Source organism: Gobio gobio (assembly GCF_949357685.1).
Source record: "Gobio gobio genome assembly, chromosome: 14".
In the NCBI taxonomy this organism is placed as follows: Eukaryota; Metazoa; Chordata; class Actinopteri; order Cypriniformes; family Gobionidae; genus Gobio; species Gobio gobio.
The window spans coordinates 48,550,582-48,570,156 of record NC_137107.1 but is presented as its reverse complement, the minus strand read 5'-3'; the positions used below and the strand labels follow the sequence as shown (position 1 = coordinate 48,570,156).

Here is a 19,575-nt window from a genome sequence, read left to right as displayed (position 1 = left end):
ATATATTTTTGAGATGATAGTAAGCTGATTTAGTTATTGCTTTGACATGACTACTGAAACTCAGGTCTAACTCCAAAATCACACCAAGATTCCTGACTTGATTTTTTGATTTTAGACCTTTAGCCTCAAGATATGGTTCCCCTTGAGAATTTCATCTTTGTTTCCAAATGTAGTGATTTCAGTTTTGTCTTTGTTTAACTGAAGAAAGTTTTGGCACATCCAACTGTTAACTTCATCAATGCATTTACACAGAGAGTCAATGGGGCTGTAGTCATTAGGTGATAGGGCTAAGTAGATCTGGGTGTCGTCAACATAGCTGTGGTAAGCCATTTTGTTATTTTTCATTATTTGGCTGAGTGGCAGCATATACAGGTTGAATAGGAGTGGTGCAAGAATTGACCCTTGTGGGACTCCGCATTTCATGGATGTCCACTCAGACTTATGGTCACCTATACACACATAATAACCTCTCCCTTCTAAGTATGACCTGAACCATTTGAGGATCATTCCAGAAAGCCCAACCCAATTTTCTAGCCTGTCAAGAAGTATGTTGTGGTCAACAGTGTCGAATGCAGCACTGAGGTCCAGTAGTACCAGAATTGATGTTTTGCCTGTATCTGTATTGAGGTGAATATAATTTATTATCTTTATGAGCGCTGTGTCTGTGCTGTGATGCGATAGGAAACCAGATTGAAAATTGTCAAAGTTGTGGTGACCCACAAAGAGGACTGTTAGAGACATTCACTAAGGGACTGTACCTTTAAGGGAGAAGGAGAAGATTAGGCGGTTCCGGTTGAAACGTTTTGTTGTGATGTTTTGATCTCACTCGCTGTTCAGTTCTGAGTTAATTAATAAGTGGAGAATAAAGCTGACTCGACGCATCTCCGTCTCTTTCTCCTCCTTTATTGCCCTCCACAAAGTATCCGTTTGAGCTCAAGAATTTGTTCAGCTGTCTGAAAACAACTTTTTCAATGATCTTGCCTATGAAGGGCAGATTTGAGATTGGTCTGTAGTTGCTCAGTATGGAGTTATCCAGATTTCTCTTTTTCAGGAGAGGCTTAACTACTGCGGATTTAAGGGAGTTTGGAAAAGTCCCAGAAAGAAGTGAGGCATTTACCACTTCTAGGAGATCTGCTTCTAAACAGTTCAACACACTTTTGAAAAAAGAAGTGGGGAGTGTGTCAAGGGCGCAGGTTGATGTTTTAAGGTGCTGTACCGTTTCTTCTAAAATTTTACCATCAATAGCTTCAAAATCTGTCATAGTAACTTTCTGAGGTTGTGGTCTGATCTGACTCACCCCAGAGCAACTCAAGGATGTGCTGATCGCATTTCTGATATTATTGATTTTCTCGGAGAAGAAGGAAGCAAACTCACTACATTTGCTGTCTGAGAGCATTTTATTGGGAATGTGACTCGGGGGGTTTGTTAGTCTCTCTACAGTAGCAAAAAGAGTGCATGTGTTGTATATAATATTTGAAAAGAAGGTCTGTCTAGCTTTGCCTAGTTCCACATTGAAAGCACGAAGACGCTGTCGCTATCGCTGTTTTTATAGATGTTGTAATGGACTACAAGTTTTGTCTTTCGCCACGCGTTCAGATTTCCTGCATTGTCTTTTCATTAATTGCACTGCTGTTGAGTTTCTCCAAGGTGCTTTTTGTTTGCCACTCTTTTTTCTGACTTTCACAGAAGCAATATCATCAATTACACTCTTAACTTTTGAGTTAAAAGAGTCAAGGAGAAAATCAACAGAGTTTGCAGATATGCTTGGTGTTAGAGATATAGCCTTCATAAACAGCACACTAGTGTTCTCATTTAAGCATCTCTTTTTGACAGTGCCACATCCTTAATAACTATTGATGAAATATTTAGACCCTTACTGATAAGTAAATCTAGAGTGTGTCCACGATCATGTGTGGGTCCGTGTACATGTTGTGTCAAATCAAAAGTGTTAAGAACAGTCATGAGATCTTTTGTTGTACTGGATTCAGCATTGTCAATGTGAATGTTAAAATCCCCAGCAATAGCAAAACAGTCATACTCAGATGAGATTGCTGATAACAGCTCTGTAAAGTTATCAATAAAGGCTGGACAATATTTTGGAGGCCTGGAAATAATGATAAGCAGGATGCGTGGAGCACCTTTTAGCACAATGCCCAGATATTCTAGAGACAAATAGTCACCAAATGATACTTGCTTACATTGATAGACATCTTTAAAAAGAGCAACTGCAAAACAACTGCACGCGTCTTGCGGAAGAACATTGCAGCCGGAGCTACTTCTCTCTGTTTATGTCTATGGCGAGTCACTCAGGGTCTGTGCTCCTCCGCAGCGGGTCCTATATATAGCTCCATATTAGCAATGTCCAGGAGAGAATACATCCAGTGAGACCAAGCTAAAGAGTGTGGTGGTTTCCAATGTAAGGCAAGCATTTTCTTAGCTGCAGTTAATCCAGAATAGCATTTTTTTCTGTGACACAGAAAAACTGTAAGATGAGTCATCATTTAAAAGCAAAAGCTTAGGGCAGCATGGTATATCAGTTTCCAGAATGTCTTTCAGGGTAGTAGATATTAGCTTCCAGAAACCATGAACTTCAGGACAATCCCAGAACAAATGCTTAAATGTGCCAACCAAACCTCCCGGGCAGAATTTACATTTGGATGAGGAAAGCTTCATTAAATAACGTTTTCTAGGGGTAAGATATATCCTGTGAGTCTGTGATTGGTTCCCACAAAAGTGTAACAGAAGAAGGAGAAATTAATGTACAGGTTTCCAGACTGATTTGCAGGGCGAAATCAAATCGCCGGCAGATCAGACTGGGTTTACCCAGTCTACTGATTCCCTGTTCAACACTTAATATTCTAACGCCACAGAACAAATGATCAACATTCACAGTCTCTGAGAGATTTCAGTGCAATAAAGTCTTTTCAGAATATTTTCAATGGATCAACTCTAAACAGCCGGACTAAAAACACCAGTTGTAGTGATATGATGATGATTTAACGGATGAATTTTTTTATCGTTTCACAAATGCTCATTTGCACAATGAATAAACTAAACGCGTTTCTTTATTAACTGATGTATTTCACAGCAACACACTAGTTTTCTGAAACATTACATTGAACTTCCCAAAAGATCAAACTATTAATTGATGAAATCACTGTTAGAACCAATTACAGCTTTTGCTGTGTCTGAATATTACATTTACTTGTAAATTATGGATCTGAAACATTTCTCATTTTGACGACTTCAGGTGATGCTTTTTCTTATGAACCTTTAGATTAGAGGAGCTGGTGAATCTCTTTCCACAGTGTGAGCACTTGTACGGCTTCTCTCCAGTGTGAATTCTCTGGTGTTTATTTAAGTGGGTGGATGTAATGAAGGTCTTCTCACAGTCAAAGCACATATAAGGTTTCACACCAGTATGAGTACTCTCATGCACTTTTAAAGAGTCCAGTCGTGAAAAACTCTTTCCACAAACAGAGCAAACGTGAGGCTTCACATCAGTATGAACTATACGGTGTCTTCTTAAGCTTGATGCCACAACAAATGTTTTCTCACACTGATCACAGCTGAATGATCTCACTCCAGAGTGACAGCGCAGATGATCATCGAGAGAGTTTTTCCGTCTGAAACTCTCTCCACACTGAGAGCATGTGTACGGTTTCTCTCCAGTGTGAATCCTCATGTGTCTGTTAAGGTTTGATTTATCTGCGAAACTCTTTCCACACTGAGAGCAGGTTAAAGATCTTTTTTCTGCAGGTTGTCGAGCACGTTTCTGTGTGGAATTATCTTCAGTCTCTGAAATGGTTTTTTCATCTTTATTTGTGAAACGATGAGGTTTTTTAAACCGACGACGTTTGTCTTCATTCACTTCCATCAGATCTAAAATCAACACAAATGAGAAACAAAAAGAAATCTAGTTTACTACTGAGTCTACTAATGTCTAGTTTTAGATGTATTGTTCTGTCAGTTTTCATCTTAAAGCAGCACTAGGTAACTTTTCAACCTTTATAATATATTTTCAAGACTCTTGTGATGATACATCGACTTACAATAGGTTGAATGACACGTCTGCCATAGCCTGACGGGGTCTGTATCGTTTTTAATCATACTTTTAAACTTTGGGTTTCGGGTAGTAACCCGAGAACAAAAAGAACTACAAAATGCGACTGCTTTACGGCATATACGTCACTTCCACCACCACCCCCACTTCCTTAAATTCAGACGTGCGAGCCAAACTATCATTTGTTTGCCGAATGTTATAGTCATGGCCGAAGCAGCACAGAAAAATAAGAAAGCAAAGGTTTTGTCGGAGGAAAGCAAAAAGAGGAAACGAGAAAGTGATGGGATTAAAGGCAGGACGAGGATCAACACTGGGCCAGCGTTTGCTCGTTGGCGTGAGCTGAAGGAGGAGGGGCTACATTCTTGCAAGTAAATACGTAAGACGTACAAAATCATATTTTAGGATACCTAACATGTCTGTGATATTTGTTTATTTGTCTTGCCTCAAGCTATAATGCAAATCGATTTTTCAAATGTGCAGATTCATCTATGGTAGCTTGATATTATAATATTGACGATATATGGTTATTACCTACCACTCAAACATTGAATTGAAGTATCATAGATTATGTAAAACGGTAACCAATAGACTAGGCTACTATAATGACGCTGGCTTGTAAACGTGAGCATCGCAATCATTTGGCGTTTGAAAAAAATAAAACCCATGAAATTATATTCATATGACATGCTGAAACATATGCCACTGTCCCTGGGATGAAGACATTTCACACGCGACGCAAGCAGAACACCTGCATGTGAACTCCTGCAGTAAAATGTAGTGAATCTTTATGTAAAAAATTATGTATAATATAAATACCGGTCCTCAAATTTGATTGGTTGAGTGCGGTTACAAGCTGAAGAAAGAATACAGTCTTGTCACCATATATAAAAATCAGTTATCAGTATAAATAATCAGTAATCAGAATTTTCAGGGCTATCATAGTTGTCATGTCAACAAATGCACGTGCAATGCATCCACTGATGTAGAATGACAGTTTACGACAGTAGTAGAGGACAATACTGTTTCCCAACTGTAGGGGGACCCAGAGAGCAAAAACTACCTAGTGCTGCTTTAATGTTCCTCATTAAAGAGAATGAAGGAAAACACCAACCTATTTGTTCCTCTGTCTCTTCATCTGTCATTCTTCCGAAGCGATGGAAACGCCACACGCTGGTGACGCAACAAAAACATGCATGAACACACATTTTACAAACCAACTGCAAATGTTTAATTGAAAATGTAATCTACTAAATGCAATTAACAAATCATCTAATACTATTAAATATCAAGTATCTGGATAATGTTGTTTTGCAATATGTGACTATTAACTACAATTCTTTCTATTATACAAACATGTCATTAAAAATGAACACAAATGTATAAAATCGATTAAAAAACGGGTAAAAACCATAAAGACAACAAACCATTGACATTACAACATTACAATCAATACATTACACACAACATCACTGGCCATACACACAATAAATTAAACCAGTGTTAGTAAACTCTTTTGTTAGGGGGTAACAGTTTAGGACCCAGGACCAGTTGTGAACAAGGAAGACCAAGAGTCAGGAGTGTAATTAATTAAAGAAACCTTTACTGAAGAATAGTTTGCAGTTTCATCAGCAGAAGCAGCTTCAGTTTCGTAGGCCGAGCTCCCTCATACAATTTCTCAACAGTTATACTGTTTTCAAGGTCTAGCCAAGTCATCACTGCAAGTTGAATGATTCTGATTGGCTCATAGAAAATGGAGTCATAGTAAATTTCCACACATTGTCAGTTGATAAGATTCACGTGTCCATAGATCACTTGTTGACGCTTTCACCCCGGAATGAGGCACTTAGAGACCTTCCAGATCTGGAGCAGGTGCTGGCTTGCCCAGAACAACATGCCCGTTGCACAGCTCTAATACTGATCTGTAACACAGAAGACTGCGCACACACACAGATACACAGGCTCTCCAAGGCTGGAGTTGACTGAGCCCCAGCTCTGACCAGAGAGTTTCCCAAAACATACTGATAACATTTTCTTCTCAGAAAGTAGGTACAGACAACCTTCACCAATGAATAGAGTAGGCTATTTCATAATCACTGTATCACAATACCATTGATATGATGGAAACATTGTATTGTGTTCAGTGTTCTTTGGCAAAGTGTCCTCCTTTTTGGTGTTATGGGCCACCCTAGTTATTGTGTGTTTTTCATGTTATCCTTTATTCATTAATTCTGTGTCATGGGTTTATTTCGTGCCTATTCACAGATAGTGTGAGGGTGTACATAACGCCATGAGTATGTATTTGAGTGAACTCGAATGTACATACATGGCATGAATAAAAAATATTTACCAATAAGTGTGAGACTGTATGCACGTGTTAATGTACATACTTTGTATTCATTAATATCACGTAAAACAATGGCAAAGAAGCATCGCGTGTGTATGTTTATTCATTTAATATCGTCCTTTACATGAGTAGTACAATGTTGAACTCCATCATATCGCCGGGATGATAATCCTCCGGTCTACAGTGAACGCTTTACACCACCGTGTGTTTATCTACTAAATTTGTGCCCTTGTGTGTTTTAAAAACATTTTAAATCCTGTATTAGCTTTTCATATAGTATTTTCATGCAAGGTTACATATTCATTTAGAAAAAAAATTCACCTGCAATATGCCCTTCAAGTAATATCACAACTGGAAATAATCATTAAATACCATTCTAATAATATAGGAGGATAATTTTGATTAATGCTTCGATTATAAATTTAATTAGGATATTCAGTCGTGTTAAAAATAATAGCAGTGTGTTTAAAAAAGTGAGTAAAGCTCAAAAATCTTATGATCACTTATTTCAATACACACAAATGCATTGGGAACAAAAATCAAAACAATTGATCAAATTTGTTATTACTTTACAGAAAGTGAAGAGACACGAATATTAGGCTGTTCAAAAAAATAGCAGTGTCTGCATTTTTCTTTACAAAGTCAAACATTTACTGTATAAACTGACAAGAAAGCTAAATCTTCAAGCTTTTCTCAATCACTGGACTAATATTTAGTCGTATAACCACGGTTTCTGGGAACTGCTTCACATCGGTGTTGCATGGAGTTGGCCAACTTCTGGCACTTGTGAACAGGTATTCTAGCCCAGGACAACTGCACTACATACTACAATTCCTCTGCATTTCTTGGTTTTGCCTCAAAAACAGCATTATTGATGTCACTCCACATGTTTTCTAGTGGGCTGGCCACTCCATAACGTTAATCTTGTTGGTCTGAAACCAATGCTGCTCGCTTACTGGTGTGTTTGGGGTCCTTGTCTTGTTGAAACACCCATTTCAAGGGCATTTCCTCTACGGCAGGGGTCTCCACACTCGGTCCTGGAGGGCCGCTGTCCTGCAGAGTTTAGCTCCAACCTCAAATAAACACACCTGAACCAGCTAATCAATGTCTAACTAGGGCCTTGTAAGACACTGATTAGTAGGTTCAGGTGTGTTTATTTGAGGTTGGAGCTAAACTCTGCAGGACAGCGGCCCTCCAGGACCGAGTGTGGAGACCCCTGCTCTACGGCATAAGACAATATGACCTCTTTAGTATTTTGATGTACTCAAACTGATCCATGATCCCTGGATTGCGATTAATAGGGCCAACACCATAGTATGAGAAACATCCCCATATCATGATTCTTGCGCCACCATGCTTCAGTGTACTGTGGCTTGAATTCAGTGTTTGGGGGGCGTCTGACAAACTGTCTGCGGCCCCTAGACCCCAAAAAAATAATCTTGCTTCCAACGGTCCACCAGATATTGCTCCATTTCTCTTTAGGCCAGTCAATGCGTTCTTTGGCAAATTGTAACCTCTTCAACGCGTGTCGTTTATTTACAACAATGAGACTTTGCGGGGGCTTCTAGCCGATAGCTTGGCTTCACATAGGCGTCTTCTAATTGTTACAGTACTCACAGGTAACTTTAGACTTTCTTCGTTCTCCCTGGAGCTGATCTTTGCCAGTGGCTATTGTTCGATCCTTTCGAATGGTAGTTTTCCATTTTCTTCCACGTCTTTCTGGTTTTGGTTGCCATTTTATAGCATTTGATATCATTTTAGCGGAGCAGCCTATCATTTTCTGCACTTCTTTATGTTTTCCCCTCTCTAATCAGCACCAAACAACATTAGCTGCCTTTGTCCTTAAATAAGGGCCACTTGTTTGACACCAGTTTCTTCACAGAATAAATAACCTCTAATTGATCACTAACTGAACTCCACACTACTATTATTTGGAACACACCCTTTTCAATTATACAAAATCAGTAGCATGCATGTCAAGACTGTTGGGTCTGTTGGTTTTATATTTCTCTACTACACCTACTAGTAAAATATTTGCCATGTAGAAATATAATTCCACCAAAAACAGTGATTGATCTGGTTAGTGATGTTGGACTTAGGCTTGCTACGATAGTCGGTGTTGCCGGTGTTACCGGTGTCCAGACTCAACACCGGTTACATCACTTGCCCACCGTGGCACCGCCCACCGTCTTTTTGATTTTTTTATAGTAATAAAATAATTTAGTTCAGTTAGAGAACAGACAATACAAATAAAAACTGAACGTATCTGCTTAATAAAGCAGGATCCGACCGTGAGTCTCGGCAGCGGCAGGAGTCATTCATCAGATTTAAGAGTGAGGAGCTGACGGAGATGATCGCGGAAGATTTGGTTTCAAAGCGAAACGTAAAAGCGCCTATTTAAGGGAGTTTGTCATTTGTTTTGTTGTTGTGTTTTTCATTAAAAATAATAGACTAATGAACCCATAATTCAAGCAACCCGCAGCCGAATTGGCGCTAATTCAAAACCGAAAGTTAAATGTGCACGGCCGCACAGAGCGCGCATTGTTTACTTTCGCCTGGCTCCGCAGTGCGAGCCTCCGCGCTACGCTGACTGCGCGCATTTATTTTTGCCGCGCGCACCCTCGCGCTCGTGCGGGCGCGTCGAGTATAAACGAGGCTTTACGGACGAACTGTTATTCAATTATGGCGTGCATCTCAATCATTGACTGATCAATGCTTGATCAGTGCCCTGACTACTGAACTAGGGAACTGATTGAGACGCACCCATGGCCTCACAGAGCGCGCATTTACAGACGAGCTGTCATTCACGGTGTGTGAATACGCAACACTGGCGCGTTTTCAGTTCAGAGCGGTCGTGTGCATGTTACTTTCGGTTAGATAGAATTAGTGATTTAAAAGCCTCCGCCGGTGATACCGGTATTACCGGTGTTGTCACACATCAATTAACCGGTGGGAAAATTTCCTCACCGTCACATCCCTAGTTGGACTGCTATTATTTTGAACACAACTGTATATAGGTATACAGAAGCGGGCTATCTATATCCAAACTTGACTGAACTAGGATACACTTTCACAGGGTAAGAGTCGTTCACATGTTAATCTTCTAACAGCTGAGTCTCTCAGTGATTTCAATTCAAGAAAGTCTTGTTCTCAAACGCTTAGAGGTGAACATTGCATTTTCTTATGATACTGTAGATTAGATGATTGGGTGAATCTCTTCCCACATGAAGAGCACTGGTGTGGCTTCTCTCCAGTGTGAACTCGATGGTGTTGTATTAATGTGCCTGATGTAGCGAAACTCTTCCCACATGAAGAGCATTTGTACGGTTTCTCACCAGTGTGAACTCTCTCATGATATTTCAGGTATGCTGCCTGAGAGAAACTCTTTCCACATTGTGAACACTTGTACGGCTTCTCTCCAGTGTGAACTCTCTCATGGTATTTCAGGTATCCTGCTTGAGAAAAACTCTTTCCACATTGTGAGCATTTGTACGGTTTCTCTCCAGTGTGAATTATATGGTGGTTTTTTAATGCGTCTGATGTAGTGAATCTCTTCCCACATGAAGAACATTTGTACGGTTTCTCTCCAGTATGAACTCGATGGTGTTTTTTTAATGCGCATGGTGTAGTGAATCTCTTCCCACATGAAGAACATTTGTACGGCTTCTCTCCAGTGTGAACTCTCTCATGTTTTTTCAGGTTTCCAGCCTGAGAAAAACTCTTCCCACAGTGTGAACACTTGTACGGTTTCTCTCCAGTGTGAATTATATGGTGGTTTTTTAATGGGCCTGGTGTAGTGAAACTTTTCCCACATGAAGAGCATTTGTAAGGTTTCTCTCCAGTGTGAATTATATGGTGTTTTTTTAATGCGCGTGGTGTAGTGAAACTCTTCCCACAGTGTGAGCACTTGAATGGCTTCTCTCCAGTGTGAACTCTCTGGTGTTCATTTAAGTTGCTGGATGAAGGGAATCTCTTCCCACAGTCTAAGCACATATAAGGGCCCACACCAGTATGAATACGCTCATGTAGTTGTAAAGCGTCCAGATGTGAAAAACTCTTTCCACAAACAGTACAAAAGTGAGGCTTCACATCAGCATGAATCTCAAGGTGTTGTCTTAAGCCTGATGCCGTTACAAATGTTTTCCCACACTGATCACAGCTGAACGATCCCACTCCAGAGTGACGGCGCAGATGATTGTCGAGAGTGCTTTTACAAATGAAACTCTTTCCACACTGAGTGCATGTGAACGTTTTTTCTCTAGTATGAATTCTCATGTGCCTAGCAAAGTTTCCTTGCAGCCTGAAACTCTTTCCACACTGAGAGCATGTATAAGGTTTTTCTCCAGTGTGAATCCTCATGTGCTCATCTAATTGTCCTTTGTGAGTGAAACTCGTTCCACACTGAGAGCATGTGTAAGGTTTTTGTCCAGTGTGAATCCTCATGTGTCTCTTAAGGTCTGATGCATTTATGAAACTCTTTCCACACTGAGTGCATGCATGAGGTTTTTCTCCAGAGTGAATCCTCATGTGTCTCGTAAGTTGTGATTTGTGTGTGAAACTCTTTCCACACTGAGAGCAGGTGAGAGATTCTTTGACTCCAGGTTTTCTGGATCGTTTCGGTGGGGAGTTCTTCTCAGTTTGTGAACTGATGTTTCTATCTTCATTTGTGAATTGATGAGGTTTTCGAAGCCGATGCCATTTGTCCTCTTTCAATTCCATCAGGTCTAGAATCAAAACATTATAAAAGGACAAATTAGAAACAAAAGAACTTAAGTCTGAAGTCACTTAAGTCAAAAACACCATAGACAAACTTTTAGTCAACTTTTTTATTGGCATATTTTGCTAAATTTATATTTGGCGATATGGCTCTGTTCTAAATTCCCCATCCTTATCATGAGCTCCATGAAAAGCCAAGACAGAGGACAGCAGCAGTTTCTGGGGACAACCTCCTGTTTTTTTTAACTGGGAGGGCAGCGTAAATCCCCCATTGAGAACAGAGCATGCCTCAATGACAACAATCAAATTGATTAAGTTAAACTCAGTTTAAGGAGGAGCTGGGGAGGAGGTAGGTTTGCAAAGCAGCGTGCAGTGGAAGCAGCCAAGCGGGCCGACTGAACTGAAGCTACGCTAAAGCAAGGCACCCTGTTTGAGAGTTGCCAATTGAGTGCATAGGAATCAGATCTGCTGATATTGGTGGAGTTGGTATTTTTCCAATCAGCTGATAGCGGAGCTTGACTACGTGGCCTGCCTGAACTAATGCAGAATGCTTGATTTATTGTCTCCAAAGAAAGAAAGAGCCCCCAAGAAAGAATTGACTCTGAACTGCCTGAACGAGCCATCAGAAACTCCAGTCTCACTTCCATGACCCACATTTGCAAATTCTCTTTGTAAAAAAGGATGAGGATTAAAGAGTTAGTGGTTTAAATTAACACAGCAATAAAACCTTTTGACGATTGCTTCCCAAATCTCTGAGGTCTAAATGGGATTTACAAAATGCTTTTCCATTAAAGAGACACGCTTTGTCGGCACCAATAGCCTCGTGGGCAGTGCGCTGACATATAGCGCTGTTGCGCTTCGGGTGACCCGAGTTCGAGTCCCGGCTCGCGGACCTTTCCCGATCCAGTCCCCCTCTCTCTCTCTCTCTCTCCCACTTCGCTTCCTGTCTATCTACTGTCCTATCATATCTAAAAAAAAAAAAAAAAAAAAAACGTTAAAAAAAAAGAGACACGCTTTATTTAGACCAACTTGCTCCTGAGAATTACAACCTGTAATTATGTTTCATTATTGACGTATATATTTTCTACTGGGTGTTCAAAGTACGTAGTTGTGTGTTTTATATTGTGTAGGTGTTGGGGTGACAGTTTAGGACCCAGGACCAGTTGTGAAAAATGAAGACCAAGAGTCAAGAGTGCACTTAATTAAAGAGAAATTTACTGAAGGATAGTTTGCAGTTTCATCAGCAGAAGCAGCTTCTCACAAGGTGTTAGTAGCCGCGCTCCCTCTACCCGCAGAAAACAGTTATGCTGTTTTCAAGGTCTATCCACGTCCTTACTGCAAGTTGAATTATTTTGATTGGCTCAGAGAAAATAGACAGTCATGGTAAATTTCCACAGAGTGTCAGTTATTTAGATGCACGTCTGTTGACGTCTCTACCCCGGAATTAGGTCACTACCAACAACTAGGACAACTAGCCGATACTGCTTTTGCTCCCTCAATTTACATAATAAAAATTACACAATAATCCCGATGATAACAAATCTCAACTTTAAAAAGGAACAGTTATTGAACTTATATATATTAGTAAAAACAGGTGAGGTAGAACAAGTTAACCCCTTAACCTGCGCCCCTATTTTTGAGAATTTTTTGAAAACGACATCCCCAAATGAAAATGTCTGCAGCTCTTAAACCCTATGGTCTATATTCATAAATCTGGTCTTATTTTAAACTAGACACTTGAAATGTTGCTACCCAAGAGTCATAATAACTCAAAGTAATATGGGAACAGAGTAATATACATGTAATGCGTTTGCTAAACTCTACGGGGATTTCCTTTCCTCAAGATTTTGAAGCAAACTTTTATCCTAAAAATACCATGTAAAACGCAGTGCAGCTGCACGGCTCTCAGCAGGAAGCAGCTGCGTGCTGATTGGCTGTGTTGCTGCAAATGCAGGAACCTATGGCAAGACCGCTGGGTGGGAAGGACCAATCAGGTCCCTCTAATATTCCCGCCACAGGGGGCAGCAGAATTTGCATATTCAAGGGTATAAAAGACCCTGTCTCGCCAGGTTCATCAGATTATTTCTTCTTCAGCGACTCACCTCGCTGAGCTCTGGATTGAAGCCCGCCGTCGACACGCACCCAGCGGTACTCCCTGCAGCCCTGAGGACGCCGGATTCCCGCCTGGTCTCCACCGTCAGCTGCCTGCTGTTCCAGCTGCGCCATCCAGTGTTAAATATCCTTTATTACTGTGTCTGTGTGTTGCCGCTACAACGCCACTTCTAAGAGCTTACTAAACTCTCCTCACTCTTCTCTCGCGTCCGCCGCGCTGGTGAAGTCTCACTACGGAGACATACGGAGCTCTCCACTTCTCTCGCTTCCGCTGAAAAGCGCCGCGGACAGAGAATGCTATACTCCCGCCGCGCTAAAAGCACCGCGGACATACGGAACTCTCCTCACTCTCCCTCTTCTCTTGCTTTCGACAGAAGACGAGCGAACTCAAGCCTAAGGCTCTCCTCACACTTCCTCTTTTCTCGCTTCCACCGCTCTGAAATGGCCGCGGACAGAGAATGCTATACTCCCACCGCGCTGAGGAAGCGCCGCGGACAGAAGACAAGCGAACTCAAGCCTAAGCTCTCCTCACTCTTCCTCTTTTCTACTCTTCCTCTTCTCTCGCTCCCACCGCTCTGATAATGGCCGCAGACAGAGAATGCTAGAGTAGACGAGCGAACTCAGGCTGCTGGGTATATCGAGAACGCAGCTTACGTCACAGCCGTTCTCGCTGCAGTGCGCACTTGCCGCCAAGGGAGTTATAAAATGGCAGCGCGCGCCCTCTCCACAGCGCGTTTGCTTACTAGAGCTAACGGTATTGTAATATGGCTGCCAAGCCTGAGCCTTTTTCACTATATCACTTCTCCCAGTCCCCTCTATTCAGGCGGCTGGAGTGGTTCAACACTGTAGGTAATGTGTCCACTACATAGTGTGCACTCCTGCATAAGCACTGTTAATTCAGTGCCACAAAATCACTCATAAATCTACCACCTGGACTTCCTTATATTCTCCCAGTACTCTAATGTAAGTGGCGCCCACTACACAGTGTGCGCCACCACACATTATTTACAATGAATCACAAGAGCTTTTTCTATGCATGGAATGCGTCCACTTTACAGTCTGCACAACTAGGGAGGTGAGGCACACGCCCACTTCAGGTGTGCGCTGCCTGACATAAACACTATCCTCACAGTGTTACGAGTTCATCTGTAGGCAGTGTGCCAACATCAAAGTTGTACCCCTACACTCAAGCACTTCCCTATGTTCCCCAGCTCCCTGCACTCAGGCGGCTGGAAACATTATTCCCACAGTCAATGAGCCCGTAAACAAACGCGCTCACCTGTACACAAGCACCATCTACCCAGCGACCCAATTAAAGCGTTCGCCCGCTATTCTGCGTTCCCCTGGCCCCCTGCACTCAGGCAGCGGGAAACATTATTCCCACAGTCAACGAGCCCGTGAACAAACGTGCTCTCCTGTACACAAACACAATCTCCTTGGTAAGCGCCACTTCCACGGCGACCCAAATGAAGCGCGTCCCGCCATTCAGTGCACGCCGCCTCTCACAGTGCCACTAGCACAATGCAACCGGGCTAACAGGTCCCTATTACTCAGTGACCCGCCCCACAAATTAATTCAACCCCTGGCTTCGCAGGCCGAGGCCTGGCAGGCTATTCCCGGCCTTTCGACATGGGTGTTGAACATAATAAAACAAGGTTACTCGCTACAGTTCGCTCGCAGACCACCGTGCTTTCGCACCGTGGTAGAGACAACGGTAAGAAGCGACATGAGTTACGTGCTTCGAACCGAAATATCAAAACTGTTAATAAAGGGAGCGGTGCAAACTGTGCACCCCTCACAGAGCGAGTCAGGCTTTTACAGTCGCTACTTCCTTGAGGACGGATCTCAGGCATCTGAAAAAGGCCCTTATGAAGCGCCTGTTCAAAATTTTGAAAATGAAACAAATCCTCGCGCACATGCGCCCAGGAGATTGGTTCTTCACTGTAGATCTAGAGGATGCCTATTCCCACATCCAAATAGCCCCTCATCACAGGCCATTCTTGAGACTCACCATCGAGGGGAAAGTTTACCAATACAGGGTGCTACCCTTTGGTCTATCTCTGGCTCCCCGCACATTTACGAAGTGCATGGAAGTGCCGTTAACCCTGCTGAGGCTTCGGGGAATGAGAATTCTCAACTATCTCGACGACTGGCTCATAATAGCTCAGTTAGAGATACAGTTATTAAACCACAGATCTTGGCTTCTCAACCATTTGAAATGCTTGGGCCTCAGAATCAATGTGGCAAAGAGCTCATTGTCTCCCACACAGAACATTTAGTTTCTGGGAACAGTGTTAGACTCACTACAGATGAAAGCGCGACTGACGTCACAGCGCGCTCTCTCTGTTAGGAACCGAGCGGTTTCCCTCAGGTACGGTGTATACACTCCTCTCAAACACTTTCAGTGGATGATGGGTCTCATGGCCTCGGCGGCGCCAGTCCTCAGACTAGGTCTGTTACACAAGTGCCCTCTCCAGCGCTGGCTGAATTGCAGCGTTCCAGGTCACGCATGGCTCTCGGGCTGATAACAAATCAAGGTAGACCACAGCTGCGTATTGGCTCTGGTTCCTTGGAAAAATCCCATCTGGTATCAGACGGGCGTTAGTTTGGGCACTGTTACGAAGTGGAAAGTTATCTCGACAGATGCACTCAATCTAGGTTGGGGAGCCCTTCACGAGGACAGGCCAGTCTCCGGTCTCTGGTCAGACTCGGAAAAGAGCCTTCACATAAACTGTCTAGAGATGAAAGCGGTCACGCTATCGCTAAGAGCTTTCTATCCGTACATAAAGCACCACCATGTCCTGATCCGAACGGACAGCAGGTCAGTGGTAGCCTATACAAATCGCCAGGATGGCCTAAGATCTATTGGTCTGCACACAATGGCGAAAAAAGTCCTAATATGGGCAGAGCACAACCTGAGTTCGCTGAGAGCGACTCATGTGCCAGGTATTCTGAATCTGGGTTCGGACATGCTGTCCAGGAGCAAAGTGTCCCCAGCCGAGTGGTCTCTTCACCCACAAACGATTCAGACAATTTGGGGCATTTTTGGAGAGGCTAAAGTGGATCTTTTCGCCTCGCAAGACAATGCTCAATGACTAATATATTTCTCCAAACACAAGGATGCGTTGGCCCACGAATGGCCCAGCCTTCCTCTTTATGCTTTTCCCCCAATCTCAATGTTACCTCAGGTCATGAGAGTATCAGGGAGAGCAAATGCGCTTTACTTTTAATAGCCCCGCTCTGGAGAAATCAACCTCGGTTCTCACAGCTAAGTCGGATGTCAGATACAGCCCCGTGGCCAATTCCGCTGAGGAGAGACCTCCTCATGCAGGCGAAACGGCAGATCTGGCATCCCCATCCCGATCTATGGGCGCTTCATGTCTGGCCCATCAACGGGTACAAGAGAACCTCTCTGAAAGTGTATTAAACACTATTTCTGAAGCTAGAGCAACCGCGACCAGGCAGCTCTATTCAGGCAAATGGTCAGTCTTTCGGGCTGGTGTAAGTCTGATCCCACATAATTGTGAAGTGTAAGAAAGTGCTCACTTTTTTACAAGAGCTACTGGACGCGGATTGTTCCCCCTCCACGCTCAAAGTTTATGTGGCTGCTATAGCAGCGTACCACACTGACAAGACATGGATATGTACCTAAGGTGCTCTCGACTCCGTTCAGACAACAGGTCATTTCACTTTCAGCACTCATCATCGCAAGATGAGGAAGATGCTAATTTGCCCTGTCCTGTCAGAGCGCTGAGAATATACATAGAGCGTTCCGGTGCTTTCAGGCAAACTGAACAGCTCTTTGTGTGCTTTGACGGCCGCACCCGTGGGTGCGTGGTTACAAAGCAGACCGTGTCACGATGGATAGTGGATGCTATCTCGCTAGCTTCTGAGTCCAAAGATCTCAGCTGCCCTATAGGGATCAAAGCCCATTCTACTAGAGGCATGGCCTCGTCGTGGGCTTGGTCTACTGGCATTTCACTGGATGATATCTGTGCGACGGCAGGCTGGGCCTCCCCATCCACTTTTATCAGGTTTTATCAATTGGATGTCCCTGCCTTACAGGCTGGGCTTCTCGCCGTATAATACATATTAACCCCTTACGGCCCGATAGTTCGGTCTGGGTTAAGTATTTGTATAAGTCATAAGCACATTCCTTATATGATTCGACTTGTCTGGTCGTTCAATATTCCTATTGGCCCGACTCTGTCTGGTCTATGTATATATATACATATATCTTTGGGTGTTATTCTCATTGAAATAGCCCGACCCAGGTCTGGCTCATATTGGGGACTTCTATGAATATCATATTTACTTAGGTCGGCCTGGGTATGGTGTCTCCAGGCTATCAGAGCCGTTAAGCGAGCACAGCATTTTGCATTGGTTCCCCGTAACATTTAGCAAACGCAATACGAGAGTACTCTCGAAAGGGAACGCTTCGGTTACTTACGTAACCTCGGTTCCCTGAGAAGAGGGAACGAGCATTGCATTTGCTTGCCGTGCTTCGCTTGCTCAGGGAATCGCTTCAGTCGATTAACCTGGTGGTAACATGGTGGTAACGGCAGTTCAAGGGGCCATGACGGCAACGGCAGTTCAAGGGGCCATGGCGGTAACGGCGGTTCAGGGGGCCACAGAGGCGTGGTCTCCATGTACCCCTTGAGCATGGCCGTGGATCGGAGACATGGCTTGACTCTGAATGTGGACGAACCCAGACATGACGATGGGGGAATGAAGGCCCTCTGGTGTGGTGGGTACTGTGGAATGGCATGGCTCTTCCGCCATTCCCACAGTAAATGCCGAGCCGCACAACAAAAGGGCCTGGTCTATATATTGGGACAGGGAAAAATTGATCTTTCCCCCTGGCATCTGTGAATGGATCGGTTCATTCAGCCCAAATCTAAAAATTTCTTTAAGCGCCACGTCATTAAAATCCACACAACAACAAAGTCCACAAAACTCCTCCACATAATCCTCTAGGGGACGATTCTCTTGGCGTAAACGCAGTAAAGAAACTGCTGGGTCCATTTTGTCGGTCTGTTATTCTGTAACGTTTATCCACTGACGAGGCAAGTTGCTGAACCCAAGTGCAGTTTATTATAACTTAGAACTTAACATAAATCAAAACAAAGACTTGGCAAAACAAAACTAAACAAAGACTTGACTTGACATACACTCACCGACACAGTGGGTTACACATTCAATAACAGACCAGGACACATGGCAAACATGAGGGCTAAATACACTGAGACAAATGACTATACAAGTGACACCTGTGACAAGAGATCAAACAATAAACCAATGACAGAACAAGACACAAGATCACATGAGGGCATGGGAGTCACATGACAAAAACCAGGAAGCAAGACAATGAACATTGCAAACTAAAAACATGAAACATGAACATGAACCAACACCAAAACACCCTGTGACAGCGAAGGGGTTGTGAATGATCATGAATAATGCTGTGATTTACACCTGAGAGGACCACATAATGAGCCGCATAATGAATGACCGTTTGAGTCAGGTATGTGAGAGGCAGCTATATATTTTTGTAATTTATTTCGAATATAGTTAACAATATCAATTGAGAGCCAAAGGCACAATGTCATATGTGGGCCAATATCAGGTCACTATGATTATCAAATCTGTGAGATAAAAGAAGAAAAAAACATTTTGGCAGGGTCAGTAATAGTTCATGAAACTAGTGTTGCTGTAAAATGTGATTTATGAAGAGATGTCTTTTGTTTCTTTGAGGAGTTCAATTGTTTTAATTGTGCTTGAGCACAAATAGAAATGATGCACTTTCTTGCATTTAAATCTTTAAAAAAAGTAATGTGAACACAAATGAAGATTTTTAACTCCATCCGTTGCTGTGTGTCACTCATATAATGCTTGTCAATGGGGTCTAATTCTATTAGAGTAAAATAAACATGGACAGACAACTTCAAATTAAACCCCGCGGCTCGTGACGACACATTGATGTCTTAAGACACGAAACGATCGGTTTCTAAGAGAAACCGAACAGTTTTATTCAAATATATCACCTCATACCAGACGAACGCTTCAGCTCTCCAGACTGCCATCACTTCCCGTGAGTGAGGTCAAAATAGCGACCTCACTCAGGGGAAGTGATGGCAGTCTGGAGAGCTGAATCATTCGTCTGATATGAGGTGATATATTTGCATAAATACCGTTCGGTTTCTCTCAGAGTTAAAAATCTTCATTTGTGTTCTACTGAAGAAATGAAGACACCTACATCTTGGATGCCTTGGGGGTAAGCAGAAAAACATAAAATTTTCGTTTTTGGGTGAACTATCCCTTTAATTCGAATAGTTATGGT

At 42.8% G+C, this 19,575-nt stretch overlaps 2 protein-coding genes across 3 annotated transcripts in view; both read right to left on the bottom strand.

The window, feature by feature from the left end:
• Nucleotides 1–3,049: 3,049 nt before the first annotated feature.
• On the bottom strand, nt 3,050–5,227 carry LOC307136852 (uncharacterized protein). Its single transcript, XM_079834173.1, has 2 exons — nt 5,175–5,227; nt 3,050–3,882 (listed from the first exon to the last, which is right to left on the bottom strand). Exons 1-2 carry the CDS (start codon nt 5,203–5,205, stop codon nt 3,233–3,235), a joined length of 681 nt encoding a protein of 226 aa, XP_079690299.1. The 5' UTR covers nt 5,206–5,227; the 3' UTR covers nt 3,050–3,232.
• A 1,669-nt stretch (nt 5,228–6,896) lies between these two features.
• LOC307136815 (uncharacterized protein) overlaps nt 6,897–19,575 on the bottom strand; it is a 37,336-nt gene continuing 24,657 nt past the window's right edge. For both annotated transcript variants that reach the window (XM_079834114.1, XM_079834113.1), the window contains 2 exons: nt 7,628–11,131; nt 6,897–7,417 (listed from right to left, as the gene is read on the bottom strand). In XM_079834114.1, coding sequence (XP_079690240.1) covers nt 9,558–11,131 — 1,574 coding nt within the window. In that variant the 3' untranslated portion in view covers nt 6,897–7,417; nt 7,628–9,557. The remainder of the gene's footprint in view (nt 7,418–7,627; nt 11,132–19,575) is intronic.

Bases quoted from the DNA above. Each gene is read 5' to 3' on its own strand.
- LOC307136852 (XM_079834173.1), bottom strand. From the start codon at position 5,205: ATGACAGATGAAGAGACAGAGGAACAAATAG. The intron at 3,883-5,174 runs GTTGGTGTTTTC...TGTTGATTTTAG, and splicing joins AGAGACAGAGGAACAAATAG to ATCTGATGGAAGTGAATGAA.